This window comes from Lemur catta, chromosome 5 (genome assembly GCF_020740605.2).
Source record: "Lemur catta isolate mLemCat1 chromosome 5, mLemCat1.pri, whole genome shotgun sequence".
Lineage (NCBI taxonomy): Eukaryota > Metazoa > Chordata > Mammalia > Primates > Lemuridae > Lemur > Lemur catta.
The window spans coordinates 97,016,587-97,034,201 of record NC_059132.1 but is presented as its reverse complement, the minus strand read 5'-3'; the positions used below and the strand labels follow the sequence as shown (position 1 = coordinate 97,034,201).

Genomic DNA, 17,615 nt, shown 5'->3' with positions numbered 1-17,615 from the left:
TATAAGAAATCATCCCTCCAAAAGAACACTGGCATGTTTATATTCTTGCTAGAATTTTTAATTTATATTACTTCTACAGAAAAAACTAAATTCATAGTAGTATGGGAGGCTGAAAACATTGCTTCAGATGAACATATTATATATCATGGTATTAAACATTTTTGTTATTTATCTTCATTCCAAAAAAAAAGTGTAACTGACAAAATGTAGATTATATGAAACATAACTCAGTAAAAACACTGCGCCATTGCTGCCCTTTGACTCCATTGAGCAGACTGGTCCTCCTCCTCTCAGCTTCTCACCTCCTGCTCAGCCCTCTCTCTCTCTCTCTCTCTCTCTCTCTCTCTGCTCAGTCCTTAAATATGACTGTTCCTTGTGTTTCTGTCCTCTGTCTCCTTCCTTTTTCTCTCTCTGCTGGAATAGGGGAGGAAAAGTCAAAGGCTATGAGATAGGCCAGGGCCCCCTTGTGCCTTGAGGAGTTGTCTGGTATGGGTCAGCATCTCCGAGTGCGTGCTGAGATCACCAGCACACCATTTATGGGTGTTCTGCCAAAAATGGAAAAGGAAGATTTCTACAGGAAACACTGGGTGTCTTAGTCTGTTCAGACTGCTATAACAAAATACCTTAGACTAGGCAATTTCTAAACAATGCAAATTTATTGCTAACAGTTCTGGAGCCTGGGAAGTCCAAGATCAAGGCACCAGCAGATCTGGTGGCTAGTAAGAGCCTGTATCTTGTAGACATACCTTCTCACTGTGTCCCCACATAGTGGAAGGAGTGAAGTAGCTCCCTCAGGCCTCTTTTATGAAGGCACTAATCCCATCGATGAGGGGAGGGCCCTCATAATCTAATCATCTCCCAAAGACCCCCCACCTCTTAATACTATTGCAACAGAGGCTAGTTTGTGCTTGGGGAGACACAAACATTCACACCATGGTACTGGGTTTAAGAAAAACTGATCATCATTGCTAAGCTTCATAAAATCTTTAAAATTCTATTGTGCACCATGGGAAACAATATATACAGGTTGAGAATTCCTAATCCAAAATGCTCCAAAATCCAAAGCTTTTTGAGTGCTGACATGACACTCAAAAGAAATGCTCATTGGAAGATTTTGGATTGTGGATTTTCAGATTAGGGGTATGCAACTGGTAAGTATACTACAAATGTTCCAAAATCTGAAACACTCTGGTCCCAAGCTTTTCAGGTAAGAGATACTCAACCTGTATAGTGTTGCCCAAAACTTATTTGATCATGGAATACTTCCTTCCCTTAACAGATACTAATATCTTACCATTGTGTTAAAATCGCCTACAGTTTCTGTACAGTACATGCTGTACAGTTGTATAGCCTAGGAGCCATAGGATATACCCTATAGCCTAGGTGTGTAATAGGCTAGACCATCCAGACTTGTGTAAGGACACTCTGTGATGTTCACACAACAAAATTGCCTAATGATGCATTTTTCAGAATGTATCCCTGTTGTAAAGCAACAGTTGAAGGGACATGCTGGCATGGGCCATGAGAGTGAAGAGGAAAGCTGCACTTTTTTGGGGAAATATCATATCTCTGAACTTATACCAAAGTAACTGGCTCTCAGAGCAAATAGAAACCAGCCATGATGAAGTGAATGTCCTAAGAATACACGGATTCCTGGACCTACCTTTTTATCTGGGTTACAGAAGAACCAACAATCCAGTCAATGCTTTTCCTTTTAGAATTTCTACTAAAAAGCCCTTTGATGAGGAAAAAATAAAAACAAAAGGAACCTTTAGGAGTTATGCTCTGTCAGTTGCTTGTGCATCCACTGCTTGTGGATTTGGTTTAGGGCTTTAGAGAAGACTGTCACCGACTAGCTGTCACTGACTTTCACTGTCATTGTGGCCCATGTGACTTTGAAAACTCTGTCATTGTTAATTTTAGTGATATTTGATGGTAGAATTATTCTCTTTTAGTACAGTATTCACTAATATTTACTTTGTTTAAAATATTAACCCCTTCTATATTCATGTCTTGTTCCTACTGCCTCTTTGAATTATCAAGAAACAGCGCTTGCAATAGCTCATTTGGCTTATAGCTTAATAATAATAACATTAGTTCTTAGTGTTTTTTTTTCCAGAGATAATTTTTTGGGGTTCATATGGTAAATTTTATTTTATCTCTCTTTTTTTTTTAATTCTCCATTTTGGCTACTGAGCCTAGTTCAGTGTAATCCCTGGTCTGTTTCTTCCTACTTGGCTGTTTCTTGGCTTACTTTATTCCTTCTAGTCAGAATGCCCATTCCTAACTGAGACATGCTGTATGCATGTCTCCGTTCTGTCCTTCACACTTTGGTTTACAAAGTAGTAATTTCTTCCTTCTCTCCACACTAAAGCACTTTCTATCTGCCTCCCTGATGGTACTTCTAATACTATGCCACACATGGCAGTTAACCTATGTGCATCCCCTACCAGCTTGTGAGCATGGGAGGACAGGTGCTATGTCTTGGACATCTCTGGACCTTCATCTGGCTTCACATAGTTATTGCACAGAATAGCCATTCAGTGGATATTAACTGATGAAAGAATGACTAATTCCCATAGTGTCCTAGTTACAGTTCTCTCAGTTACTGGTTGTAACTAAGTAAATATTACTAACTAAATGTGATAGGAAAGTAAAAGTGGCAGAAAGAATTGCCTTATCGAATGGTTCTTCGGGGCATCCCTTATGAATAAAAAGAAACAGGGTAATGTTTATTGAAGCAAGTGTTGAATTCAGTCCTTCTGCCACCCTAAGAAGTACAGACAACTACACTCCTTCCTCTACACAGAGGAACACATCTTTGTATGAATTGTGAAAACCAGTATTCAGGTGCTGTTTCTCAACAATTTCATTGTCTCTCAAAGATTCCATAGGTCATCTCTATCTAATCCAACATTTCTCAGTGCTCTGGTCAAAACTCTGTCCAAGTTTTCTATATCTCACAATTTTATAGTTCTTCCAGTTGGATGTTTATGAAGAGTCAGGCCAGTACTACACAGTAGGGGAATTTCTCTCAAATTCAAGCCTCAAGGGAGGCTCCAAGTCACAAATATCCACTTTTCAAGTGGTCACTAGTTCTCTGACCATATATCACCACTGGTGCCCTCTTTGTCACTATCATGGAAGCTACCACAAAAAGCAATTTATAGTTATGGAAAAATCTATAGATGTGGATGTGAAGGAAGGAAAGTCGATCTGCAAACAGGAATTACTCTGGGGAGCTCAATGCCAAAGACAGCCTTCTAGGCCTCAGTGATACTGTACTTCCCACTACCTACATTTCTCTACCCTGCTGTGTTGGCTACCAAGTGAGATTCCAGTGATTAGAAGAGTACAGTCATTTCTTCTTCTCCCAGTTTAATTACTATGCATTGAGAGAGGAAGGCTACCAGACTGTTGGTTCCCTTTCTCAGATGTGCCAGCAGTGCAAGCCACCCACCATCTGTCTGGTCACCTAAACCAAATCCCAGGAACTGTGAGAGGTTCCAGGCAGCCCTTCAGTCACCTCTTCTTTCCTCAACCCAAACCAGTACTCCCACTCTGCCACTCACCACCACTTTACTTGTGTTCATCTGGCCACTCTGTTTGATGTATTGCCATCAGACTTTACGCATACCTCCGTTAGGAAGATCACTGCATTGTATAGAACCTGGGAGCATCAGTCTCACAGCAAATTAATTAGTTTAGGAATTAGTATTTGTCTAGCACACATGGTAGGTACTCAGTAAATGTTCCTAACCATTGTGTGCTAAGCTCTGTATTCTCTGAGGCAGATATCAGCTATGAAGGGGGCCATATGTGGCACTGGCCCAGGGGTGGTAACTTCTCTATTCCCCCAGCTTGAGGAGAGAGCCACGTAATGGACACATTCCTTGTATTGTACAGGGGTGGGTAGGAGACAGCAAGAACTCTACTCCCCCCCTCCCCGCCCCAGGAAACGCTCTTTGCCTCTTCCAGTGATTCTTCAAACTTTTTGGCCTTGTAACCATTGTTTCCAGTTCTTGTCCAGATGGAAGAAATGCTGCCTCAAATGGGGTATAGGTGGGGACTCTCCCCACTTAGTCCCTTCACCTCCCTTCTTAGAGGTCCCCAGGGACACAGTAGAACCATTGAATAGCCAGTTTACCATGCTGGGCATTTCACAGGCTTTTACTGTGCTTATTAATTATCACATTCTTATTTTCAAAAGAACTCTTTTTGCACCAGAACATGTGATATGCTGGTTTTACTAATCCTTTAAAGTTTTGTTTTTTCTTCCATCAACTTGGTACCCACTCTATTTTTGGAAAAGCATTAACATGCATAACCACTATAGTTAACTTCAGTGCTCATTAATGAAGCCCAGAACTAATAGTTACATTGTAATTTGACAAAGCCATCTAAATCTATGCATGTTTTTTTGAAAGCTCCCTAAACATGCTGCTAAATCCCCTAGAAAGCTACTAAACTGCTTTGGCAGCCATTAGCCCAGCGTAAGTAGAGGAACTCTTTTCAGTAAGTGAACAAACAGAGAAAATATGCTGAATGGCTGGACAAATGTGTTTCAGCTGGCCCTTTCATTTACCGATATAAGGGCGCAGTCAATATCAGTCACTGTTTTCCCTGTTGCCCTGAAAATCACAATATCTCTTTTCATCCCACAAGCTCTTTTCACCACAGTAATGTGTCTTTAGAATGACACTGGCATCAGCCTGCTTCCGCTGTCTGAAGTCCAGAGAGCTTAAAAACACATTTCTTGAACCTTCCTCCCCTTCCGTTTTCCTACCACCTAATCTCTCCTCCCTCCCTCTGCATCCATTCCACCCCCTCCCCAGATTCTTTTCAATTCTTCCAGCTTTCCTCGCTGAGTAAACAGAATTTGCTTCTCAGTTCTAATGCAGCTCTTCAAAGTAAACGTTGACAACCCTATCGATATTCCTAAGATTTAAGAACTCGTTAAAGAGATACACATAAAGAAATGCTTTTACATGTTAGTAATACATCAAGGATTGACAAGAATGTGGAAATTCTATGCTATGACAAGGTGTGCTGATGGTTGGTACAGGTCTCTGGTACCGGACCTCACTCTGTACCAGAGAATCTTCCTCCTCTGCTCTCCCTTATAACTTGGTTCCTACCTCCCCCCACCATACATACACACTAATCCTTTGCCATCCTGTATTAAAATTAAAAGTATGTGCATGTGCGTCTGTCTACCTTTACAATTAAGAGCAAATGCTACGTCTTATACATCTTTTTGCACTCCTGGTTCCGAGTACTTAATACATTGTTTTGGAATGAAGGAAAGAACAGAAAGCTGTGTATATGATTACTTTTTATTCTTTTGAAAACTTAATGTGGACCAACTTTTACAGATAAATTTTAGCAATGTGCTTATAGTTGTAGAAGTTACCACAGATGAATATTTGAAATAATGTGTTTCTAAAAAAGAATAGTGATTGTTTTCTCTCTCCTTTTATTTGGGTTTCTTTTTTTTTTTTTTTTCTTTTTCTTTTCAGATTATAGCCGTCTGTAGAGAGGCAGCTCTTCTGGCTCTAGAAGAAAACATTCAAGCCAACCGCATTATGAAAAAGCATTTCACTCGAGCCTTGAGCACTGTGACACCTAGGATTCCTGAGTCACTGAGACGTTTTTATGAAGATTATCAAGAGAAGAGTGGGCTACATACACTCTAAGAAAATATAGATGTTCATTATGCAAAAAATCCTTTTCAGAGGAAATTTGTTTCTTTTTAAAATTTTTGTCTTGAGAATGTTCAGAAAAATCTTTAATAGGCAAAATGTCTGAAATATGTTCACGAGAATTGAGGGGCTTCAGTTGTTATAGATATTTTGAAGTATATGTGTACATGGTTCAGACTCAGGGCATGAGTTTAAATCACTTTTATCTGGAAATGTGTGGTAAGTTTTAAAAAGCAAATGTTTAGCTTTTTCATTTTTGACCTGGTCTATTCATCCCATGAAACGATTCCGTTACTTTAGAATCTGTTTCAGTGTCCTCCTAAATGCCAAACCTGTGGGCATCAATTTTATACAAGAACATAGAAGATGTATATGGAGAAATGCATAGTGAAAAATACTCACTGTTTTATTTTGGAAGGCCAGCTGATGATACGACCAAATGTGCCAGCCAGGCTTATGGGGCCTTGTTTCCAAATATGTGTTTTCATTATAGTTCACACCCGCATTTTCACTTTAGCTTTCTTAACCTGTACCTATGATAAGAAGTTCTTAAACTTAAGAGTTATTTCATATAATACAATGCCCTTTGAAAGTTTAAAAAATTACAAATGTAAGCCCAGTCTAAGCCTAGAGCAGTAGGCATGGTTTTTTCCATGAAGTGCTAGAAATAAATCATATGAAGTGTTCGTGTTTTAACTCATACATATTTTCAGGTTACCAGTAAACTTTTCAGTTCAAAGGTAAACCAAATTATACTCTTAATCATATCATCTTATGTTGCATTCTAAATACGTGTATTTATACTCCTACCTATTTTACCTTAGGATTTCTTGACACTTTAATACTCTATAAATAACCCTTGAAAAAGCTTTTGGACAGTGATTTTCTGACTTTCAGATCAGACGCTGGCAGTGGAAAGAATGCTCACTTAAACTTGGTCACTATGGATCTTTGAAAATCCCCGGAAAGACAGGTCAGATAAGAAATACCTGATTATCAAAATAATGGCTATACAGTTTTGTGGTGACAGATATTCTGAAGTCACATCTCAACTGTTTCATCCTGTGGCTATCAGAAATAAATCACCCAAAGGACTAAGAATATTACTATTTAGAACTATGTTGTGAAATATAATAACCACTAATTACACATGGCTATTTAAATTAATTAAAATTAAATACTATTAAAATTTTAGTTTATCAGACATGTTAGCCACATTTCAAATGCTCAATAGCCATATGTGACAAGGGTCTACCATACTTGACAGAATAGATTATAGAATATTTCCATCATTCAGAAAGTTCTGTTGGACACTGCTGGTGTAGAAAATAAGGCTTACACACTGAAATAAATAAATATACCTCAAAAGTATTAAATAAATAAATAAACCTCAAAATTACCTTCTTGCTTTTCATTTTCCCTTTAGTTATTAAAAGAAATATGAAAATAGAGGAGCTTAACTTCTTCCCTATTAAATGGATGGCTGAGGGCACAAGAAAATAAGAGAAAAACTTATCCCCAAGGGCCTAAACAAGAAAATGAAAGAAATCTCATTCCCAATAAAATGAAAACCAGAGGGTAAGCTGAAATGACACTGAGACCCTGGGGCTCTGAGCTGGGGGCTGGGCAGGAGGGTAACAATCTCTGTCAACAAGGAGTTCGGACATTAATGGCCACTCAAAGCCTTCAGCACATATGACATATGAGGTTATAATTGAACCTCACACATAACGCCCAGATCTTCAATGACCAACACCCTCAGTGTAAGGTAGACTAGAAAAGAAATTCTCTTGCCGGCCAGGAAGACCACAAGGAACCTAAAATAAAATTAAATAAATAAATAAGAGGCCCCTCTATGAATTCTGATTGTGGGCTTAAACTGTCCATGGCTTCGAGGTTTGAATTCACACTACCTTCAAATTCTTAGAACCGCAAAACCTAGAAGTTGACATAGAAACATGGCCCCAATCTAGAAATATCCGTGGGGTGACTAGAAGTTGTACTAGTTAGAGGAATAGCCTCATCTCAGCCACAGAGGGTTCCAACAGCTAAAACTCTGCTTATAAAGAACTTGTAATCCCAGAGGATGCAGAGCAGTGGGGCTTTATGTCTGCTGGTGGGAGCATAAATTTGTACAACCACTTTGTAAAGCATTTGGCATAGCTAGTAACATTGAAGACCTTATAATCCAACAATCCTCTTAGGTGCATATCCCAGAGCAAGTATCACATCTGTACAATGAGATAATGAATAAGAAAGTTCATAGCACCATTATTTGTAAGTCATAAGAACTTGGAAATCTAAATATTCATCAGTAAGAGAATGGATTTATATGGAATAGTCATACAATGGTATACTATGGCAATAAAAAAATAATTAGAGCTACATGAAAAACAGGGATGAAACTCAGAAACAAAATTGAGCAAAAAAAGGCATGTCTTAGAAAACCATGATAATTATTTAAAGTTTAAAGAATGAAAAGTAATATGCACTGTTTATGGGGACTTGTAGTGAAAGACTACATGAATGAGAAAGAAAAGCACCAAATACTGGGGAGGAATTTCCACAGAGGAGAAAAGTTGGGGCACTTCAATTGTATCAGTAATGTTTCATATCTTTAGCTGGGCAATGGCAATACAGATGCTGATTTAATATAGTCTACACATTTTGTATACCTAAGTATTTCATGGCAATTTTTTAAAGATGGGCCTCGAACCAACATAATCGTATCATTCAGCTCAATTCCATGGACTTCGATGTATTCCACAGTACCCACAACCCCGTGTGTTTGGAAAATCAGGAGTGTTGTGTCTGATGGAATAAAATACAAGAAGTCAAATAAGAGATCAAGCTTTTAGGACCCAGGAAACAAGTTGAGAGAAAATTGTTGATGCAAGTTAGTGTGTAGGTGATACTCCCATATCCTCACAGCATGGGAGACATTAAATATGGGAGTAAGACATCTGTTTCCATAGCATTGTAGTACTTCAAAGGCGTTAGAAGTTAAGAATTTAAAAATATTTTAGAGCACTACATCTTTAATCTGTCATAAACCAATTATTTATATCTCCAGATAACCAATTATTACCCTTGGAAGGGCATGCTTTTCCTTTATTTGAAGTTTGTACCCTTTTTCCAACAGTAGCTGTGAAAATCTGAGTCACACAAAAGAGCAGGTCAGGTGTCGCTAATAACAGTTTACTCCAGCTTCATCTCCATGAGGGTGTTACTTCTAATTCCAAAGTCTTATGTTTATGGATTTAACAGAGTGTATGATCCTATTATTTGGGTTTGCTTGAGACAGAATACATGGTATAGTTCATGGAAAATTTAAGTTCAGTGAGGAAAGAAAATGAGTGGCTTCCTGTCTTAGGAAGACAATTTCCTTTTTGGCGTCTGTTTGCTCAAAAGTTTGCCTTTGGTCTAGATTCTTTGGGAATTTCAAGGATGTTCACATTGACATGTCTTTTCAGAGTTCCTGGAGATTTTGGTTTGAATGGTATAGTTAATTTTTTCTTCTAACAATGAAACTTAGCAGAATGGCTTCTAACTTTTATTTCTTCATAGCCAAGAAAGTGCCCTAACTTAGCTTGAAAAATACTTAGTTGTCTTATTTCTAATGTGTCAAACAAGTTTTACAAATAATGTATAGGTCTTTCATTTTTGAAAAATGATTGAATTTATAGAAGAACCAAACAAGCTTATGTTTAATTTATCTTAATTTGGAGGCTACAGAAAAGTTGCTGTAGAGATAGAATAAAATTATTTCCTTTATCTGTTGTTAATAAAGTTCCTGAATGTGAGGTTATTAGAATCTTGGCTTGTTTTGTCATGTTTCCCTGAAGACTTCCTTTAAAAATAAGCACACACCAAAGTACCCTTTCAAATCACGTATGGTTTACATTAACACTGGTTTCCAAATGAGGTCCACATAGAAATTTTAATGCTACAGGTTTATTTGCCTGCCTTCCTTGGGTTTTTATTATAATAGTTGTGTGCATGGATAGGCTTTTTACCTAATGTCTTTATCAAATATATAACAGTAGTAAATTTGTATACTCCTCTTTCAAGATTTAGTGAGAAACATTTCTGCAGTGATGGTTAAGTATCACACTGTTATAGCAGCAATTGGAAACCTGTAGATTATCTAGCTTGTTCTTTAAAAGACAGCAAAACCACAAATTAAAAAATTAGAAAAAAGGAACTAAATTTATAAAAGAAATAAGTTTTATATATCTATGCTAATAAATGTGAAAGCCCTGGTGAAATTGTTGATTTTCACGTAGCTACTTCTCAAAGCATGGATGGTTTTATATGCAAAAATTTGTTCAGATCTTCAACCCAATCATTGTTATTCTATTTAAACTGTTTCAGAGCATAAAAGAAAAGGAAGTTTTCCATTGCTTGTTAGGACTAACATAGTGCTAACTCCCCTTTCACTAGATACATATCAAAATCTTTAAAAGAAGTACCTAAAAAATTAATACTCAAAACTAAATAATAATATAACATATTAATATATCAAAGTAGAAAACAATAAATCAGTAATGGAATTCAACATCCATTTCTCATTTTTTTAAAAAATGCCCTTTTATCATAGGAAAGAACTTCATTTCCTACATTAATCAGTTGTTCAAATATTGCCTCTAGGCTGGGCGCAGTGGCTCACGCCTGTAATCCTAGCCCTCTGGGAGGCCAAGGTGGGTGGATCGCTCGAGGTCAGGAGTTTGAGACCAGCCTGAGCGAGACCCCGTCTCTACTAAAAATGGAAATAAAAAAATTATCTGGACAACTAAAAATATATATAGAAAAATTAGCCGGGTATGGTGGCGCATGCCTGTAGTCCCAGCTACTCGGGAGGCTGAGGCAGTAGGATCGCTTAAGCCCAGGAATTTGAGGTTGCTGTGAGCTGGGCTGATGCCACACCACTTACTCTAGCCCGGGCAACAAAGTGAGACTCTGTCTCAAAAAAAAAAAAAAAAAAAAAAAAAAAAAATTGCCTCTAAAATCTACATGGTCAAAACCTTTTCTGAAGGTTCTCATGACATAAAACAAATTAGAAACAAACAAAGAGGCCAGGTGCGGTGGCTCATGCTTATAATCCCAGCACTCTGGGAGGCTGAGGCAAGAGGATTGCTTGAGCTCAAGAGAGACCAGCCTGAGCAAGAGGAAGACCCCATCTCTACCAGAAAGAGAAAAAATTAGCCGGGTGTGGTGGCACACACCTGTAGTCCCAGCTGCTTGGGAGGCTGAGACAAGGGGATTGCTTGAGCCCAGGAGATTGGGGAGGTTGCAGTGAGCTGCAATGATGCCACTGTACTCTAGCCCAGGTGACAGAGTTAGACTCTGTCTCAAATAAATAATAAAAAGAAACAAAAATATACTCAACAATATTTAGACTTGGAAGTAAGTTATATAAGCTTGTTCTACCATAATTTTACAACTTCATTTCCCACCAATCCCAAAGTGTCTCCAACATTTGCTAAACATGCTGAAAGTTTAGACTTTATCCAGTTTGCAGTGAGAAGCCAGTGTCTCGTACTGAGTTCTATGGTTTACAGAGCTTCTTCTGTTTCTAACTTCATGGCATTTTTTTTTTTTACCCAAAAGCATCTCTTTCCTCTCTGTAGGATGTCCATCATCAGTTTGGTTTTTGCGTAAAAGATCATAAGTACTATGGAATTCACTTGGTTGGTTGTCTGAAACTTAGGCTCAACAGTGACCTATGTTTAATGCAGCTCAGATGCCAGAGCTTTCCTGGTGTTGTAATGAAGACAAAGGAATCCAGACCTAGTAAGTGGCAGAGACAGGAAAGATGACAGGGTCCAGGGCCTGGGGTGGGCATGACCTTAGATGGGCACACAAAGAGGTTCTCCATGGGCACAGAGGGAAAGGTAGCATAGATGGTCCTGGAGCAGTAGATGGAGAGAGTTGGTGGCAACTCAGGACTTTTTCTCAATGAAATAGGAAGCACAGCTCTCAACTGAGTATGGACGTGAAAGAGGAGGATTTGGAGGTTTGAGAAAAGAGAGTAAATGGCCCATAAATGTGCAGGAAGATGGTTGTGCAGCACTCAGGGCCTGCTGAGGTCAGTGGTCAGGAAATTAGAGCACAAAGAATTTCCTGTCATTGAGCAAATTCTTTTTTTTTTTTTTTTTTGAGACAGAGTCTCGCTCTGTTGCCCAGGCTAGAGTGAGTGCCGTGGCGTCAGCCTAGCTCACAGCAACCTCAAACTCCTGGGCTTAAGCGATCCTACTGCCTCAGCCTCCTGAGTAGCTGGGACTACAGGCATGCGCCACCATGCCCGGCTAATTTTTTCTATATATATTTTTAGTTGGCCAGATAATTTCTTTCTATTTTTAGTAGAGACGGGGTCTCGCTCTTGCTCAGGCTGGTCTCGAACTCCTGACCTCGAGCGATCCACCCACCTCGGCCTCCCAGAGTGCTAGGCCACCGCGCCTGGCCAAATTCTTATATTTTATCTCAAAACCATATCATTTTATAGTTTTCCTGAATTTTACTTTAAATGTATAGAGAAGCCTAAAACCAGTATCAAATTTCAACCCCAATTTCCATTTAAATGAAGGAGAATCATTTGGCCTCTACACCAAATTAGAAAACATCACATCCTTTTTTTCTTTATATATTTCCACAAAAACCTTTTGTGACCTTCTGGGCCTTGCCTCCTTCACTTAATTTTCCAGTAAGAATTCTCCAGAAAACTTGGTGAGAGTGACTGAGTGAATGCAAAAGAGCCCACGAGCTGAGAGTCAAGGGGCAATGGTTTGCCACTTCAACTGGCCTGACCTCCGGAGGTTCAGTCAAGAGAGAAGCAGGTCCTGTGGCTCCCTGGTTCACCTTTAACGATTCACCGCTGTACCCATCCACATTGCTCCCATTTTAGCAATAAATAACTAGTCAGAGCTAGGAGTAGGGGACATCCTTCAAATAGATACAGAAAGATATGCACACGTTTTTAAACACTTTGAAAGTCACAAAGGTTGTAACTTTTTTTAAATGTTAAGATGTTTGGAAGATTTTCTCACAAGAAGTTGGTGTACCTGAAAAAATATTACAACAAAGTTATAGCACAGAGCCGGGTTGTATTAACTCGGTGAACAGTAAGGATTTTTCCAGTGGCTTCTGGGGTACTCTGTACTTTTCCCCCTCTTGGGGTAGATTATAGTCCATCATCACAGAGCCCACCAGCCCTGGAAATCGTCCAGGAGAAGCAAGGGAGTTTGTCCAACTCTCTGGGCAGAAACTGTCTGTCACTGTCACCCAGTGTCAGGTTTCTCCTCTGGTTTCAGTGAACAGGAAGGTCCACACACCCCCATTCTTCTCTCCCTTTCACTGGTGTGTCAGTGGAGGTCTTGCGATGAGGAAGATCTTTGCACTCCCCACTACCTGCTGTGCTGTCAGGCTTTATGTACACAGGCGAACCTCATTTTATTGTACTTTGCAGATATTGTGTTTTTTACAAATTGAAGGTTTGTGGTGACCCTGCATTGAGCAAGTCTATTGGCGCCATTTTTCCAACAGCACATGTTGCTGTGTCATATTTTGGTAATTCTCTCAATGTTTCAAACTTTTTCATTGTTGTATCTGTTATGATGGTCCGGAATCAGGGATCTTAGATGTTACTATTGTAATTGTTTTGAGGTGGCACAAACCATACCCATACAAAACAGCGAACTTAGTCAAATGCTGTGTGTTCTGACAGACTGGCCCCTGTCTCTCTCCCTCTCCTTGGGCCTCCCTGTTCCCTGAGACACAACAATATTGAAATTAGGCCAATGAATAACCCTACAATGACTTCCAAGTGTTCAAGTGAAAGGGAGTCTCTAACTTAAATCAAAAACTAGAAATGATTAAGCTTAGTGGGGAAGGCATGTTAAAAGCCAAGACAGGCCAAAAGTTGAGCCTCTTGTACCAAACAGCCAAGTGGTAAATACAAAGGAAAAGTTCTTAAAGGAAATTAAAAGAGCTACTCCAGTGAACACATGAATATAAGAAAGTGAAACAGCCTTATTGCTGATAATGGAGAAAGGTTTAGTTGTCTGGATAGAAGATCAGACCAGCCACAACATTCCTTTCAGCCAAAGCCTAATCCAGAGCAAGAAGCTAATTCTCTTCAGCTCCATGAAGACTGAGAGAGATGAGGAAGCTGCAGAAGAAAAGTCTGAAGCTAGCAGAGGTTGGTTCATGAGGTTGAAGGAAAGAAGCCATCCTCATAACATAAAAGTGCAAGGTGAAGCAGCAAGTGCTGATGGAGAAGCTGCAGCAAGTTCTCCAGAAGATCTGGCTAAGATCATTGATGAAGGTGATGTGGACGAAACAGCTCTCTATTGGAAAAAGATGTCATCTAGGACCTTCATAGCTAGGAAGGAAAAGTGAGTGCCTGCCTTCGAAGCTTCAAAGGACAGGCTGACTCTCTTGTTAGGGCTAATGCAGCTGGTGACTTTAAGGTGAAGCCAACGTTCATTTACCATTCTGAAAATCCTCGGGCCCTTAAGGATTATGATAAATCTACTCTGTCTGTGCTCCATAAATGGGACAACAGAACCTGAGAGACAGCACATCTGTTTACAGCATGGTTGATTGAATATTTTAAGCCCACTGTTGAGAAATGCTCAGGAAAAAAGATTCCTTTCAAAATATTACTTCTCATTGACAATACAACTGGTCACCCAAGAGCTCTGACAGAGATGTACAAGGAGATGAATGTTGTTTTCATGCCTGCTAACACAACATCGATTCTGCAGCCCATGGATCAAGGAGTAATTTTGACTTTGAAGTCTTATGATTTAAGAAATAAATTTTGTAAGGCTATAGCTCCCATAGATAGTGATTCCTCTGATGGACCAGGGCAAAGCAAATTGAAAACCTGGAAAGGATTCATCATTCTAGGTGCCAGTAAGAACATTTGTGATTCATGGGAGGAGGTCAAAATAGCAACATGAACAGCAGTTTAGAAAAAGTTCATTCCAACTCTCATGGATGATTTTAAGGGATTCAAGACTTCAGTGGAGGAAGTAACTGTAATTAGAAGTGGAGTGTGAAGATGTGACTGAATTGGAATCTCACAATAAAACTTTAACTGATAAAGAGTTGCTTGTTATGGATGAGCAAAGAAAGTGTGGTCTCTTGAATCTACTCCTGGTGAAGATGCTGTGAACATTGTAGAAATGTAATTTAGGACATTACCTAAACTTAGTTGATACAGCAGTGGCAGGATTGAGAGAATTGACTCTAATTTTGAAAGAAGTTCTACTGTGGGTAAAATGCTATCAAACAGCATCACATGCTACAGAGAAATCTTTCATGAAAAGAGTAAGTCAACTGATGCAGTAAACTTCATTGTTGTCTTATTTTAAGAAATTGCCACAGCCTCTCAAACCTTCAGCAACCACCAGCATGATCAGTCAGCAGCCACCAACATTGGGGCAAGACCCTCCACCAGCAAAATGATTAGTAGCATTTTTTAGCAACAAAGTATTTTTAAATTAAGGTATATATGTTCTTTTAAGACACAATAGACTATAGTACAATATAAATGTAACTTATATATACATTGGAAAAACAAAAAATTCATGTGACTTTATTGTGATATCAGCTTTCTTGTGGTCTGGAACTGAAGCCGCATTATCTCTGAAGGATGACTGTATCACAGTTGACATTCTTCTTTTTTTTGTTTCTTTTATTGCTGGTTTGTTCCTTTACTATGGACTTAACTGGCCAGCCCCAGTGGACTCACGATGAATTCCATTAAAAAGCACACTGGGGAAGTAGGCGAAAGAATTTTGGCAAAATCACAAAATGGGGATAATAATATACCAATTGGAATGGAATACTTGCCCATCTCGTGGGGGTGCTGTGAGAATTAATTAATGTTTGTAAAGGCCTTTGAGGTCCTTGGAGAGAAGGTGCCACCAGAGCGCTAAGCATTATTGTGAAGGGATTATGTGCACAAATACAATACCAGGAGCCAGGATATTACTAAAAATAAAGCAGAACTTTCTGTGAGGAAGGTAAGGAAGGAAATGCCTCGCTGAAAAAAGCTTAACTGTCTTTTAATACAAATGCTTCAGCTACCCGGTAATGGAACAGCAAATCCGAGATTCTATTGTAAGTAAAGGATTATGTTTTCTCGGCATTGTCAAGGTGCTGTGGCACAAAACAAAATGACTGCTTTCCCCAAAAGAAGGTTATAGTCTTTGAAAAAGAGATTAAGAGGATGTTTGGCTATTGCACTGTGTAGTCCATCCAGGAGGGAAAAGGCAACAGTAAAGGCAAATGTTTGTTTGCATTTTGGGGGGAAGGGGTTTAAAAAACTGGAAGAAAGGGGACTGCTCCAAATTAAAATAATTATTGGTGATTGCTCCCAATAAATCTAGTAGCGCAGATTGAAGCATGTTAAAAACCTAAACACATTTCATTTGCTTTTCTCTCAAACAAGTACTTTAAAGTACTTTAAATCCTAAATTTGAAATAGCAGAAGATATTCTTGCTTATGTATTTACAGAGAATGATCACATTAACTTTGTAAAAAAAAAAAAAAAAAAACCTCTACGTTGTCCATATTGTAAGTAGTATCTGTTGTATTTAAGGAGTGGATTCTCCAGTGTTTTCAAAGTCCCTATGAGGCGTTTGGTTAATAAACTTCACAGCAGAAATGGGCAGGAGACCCAGCCTCCTGTTGCTGCCGCCCTTCTTTCTAGTCCTTTCCTCTCCACCCCCTGATTTTGTAACAAGCCCTCTGGAGTCTGAAGCAGATTAGCAAACAAATAAATCCTTTAATGTCAGGGAACACTTTCCCCGGCATAAATGCGATTACTCTGCCAGCCCAGCAAATTCTACATTTCAAATACCTCAGCTGCGTAATAAGCCATTTCCCCCAACCCCTAATTTGTGGCACAAAGGTCATTTTATGTTAATGTTTGCACTGGTTAGACTTTCTCCACTCTTCCTTCCCATCCCATCTCCGACTCTCCGATCTTCTACTTTGAAAACCTCCTTCACGTAGACCTTAGAAAAGCAGCAAAGAGCGCACACAGTAACCTGTGGCTCCCGGAAAGAATGTGGAACCTGAGCCGCCTTCGCCGGCCCCAGACGGGACACCGAACGCCACGGCCCAGCCTGGCTCTAGCCGCCACCGACGCAGCTTCCCGAAACTTCTCCCGTAATAGTGAGGAACGATGGGCTTGGACACTGTAAGAAATGGAAATGGGTTTGTACCTACGGAAGAGGCAGGCAGCGCAGTCCCTGATGTTAGAGTTAGCACTAGAGTATCTCCAGGCGCCACTGCAGTCGGGGGCTTCCCAAGGTCGCAAAGCAGGAGGGGCGTCGCCGGCGGCCACCATGTCAGTCGCTTGCCAGGGCCACCGTGCCCTCCCAGACCACGCTGCTTCCTTTAGGAAAGCGCCGTCACGCTGCTCTCATCCCCGAGCCCCGGGAGAAAAAGACTATTTTGGGGTTATTTACTCAAAACCACTGGGTAAACTCTGACTCACACGAACGTTTCCCTTTACTCACCCTTTGAAATGGGAGCACCATGAGTCACCTTACTGTTCTAGCCTCTTGGTTGGTGACCAAAGGGAAATGCTTCATTTTCAGAAGTCAGTCCTTGTGGCTGTCGGGGGTGAAGCGCTGAGGGTCGCGATGGGGCCGGAAGAGCCCTGCAGCTGGGAGCCCAAAAAGTCCTCATGGCACAGGGGCCCAGAGACGACTCCTTCCTGAAAGACAAGTCTCCCTCAGGCCTTTCTGCTAAAATAGTAGAAACAATAGAGTGAAAAAGAATGTGAATGTATTAGTATATGTCTAAAAAGCAGGCATGACAATTGCATTTCAAAATAGCAAAGTGACGTAACAAATGAACTGCAGCAACCAGATGGATGATCTTAGCAATACTAT

At 39.8% G+C, this 17,615-nt stretch overlaps 1 protein-coding gene and 1 long non-coding RNA gene across 4 annotated transcripts in view; one reads left to right on the top strand and one right to left on the bottom strand.

The window, feature by feature from the left end:
• SPATA5 (spermatogenesis associated 5) overlaps positions 1-9,510 on the top strand; it is a 236,264-nt gene extending 226,754 nt beyond the window's left edge. The window contains exon 16 of the mRNA XM_045552319.1: positions 5,520-9,510. Coding sequence (XP_045408275.1) covers positions 5,520-5,696 — 177 coding nt within the window. The 3' untranslated portion in view covers positions 5,697-9,510. The remainder of the gene's footprint in view (positions 1-5,519) is intronic.
• LOC123638593 overlaps positions 1-17,128 on the bottom strand; it is a 36,902-nt gene extending 19,774 nt beyond the window's left edge. For 2 of the 3 annotated variants that reach the window (XR_006735406.1, XR_006735407.1), the window contains exon 1: positions 16,945-17,128. This is a non-coding gene — a long non-coding RNA (uncharacterized LOC123638593). Of the gene's footprint in view, positions 1-16,940 lie in introns of all 3 variants that reach the window. The other variant, XR_006735408.1, reaches the window with a different exon arrangement.
• Positions 17,129-17,615: the final 487 nt, after the last annotated feature.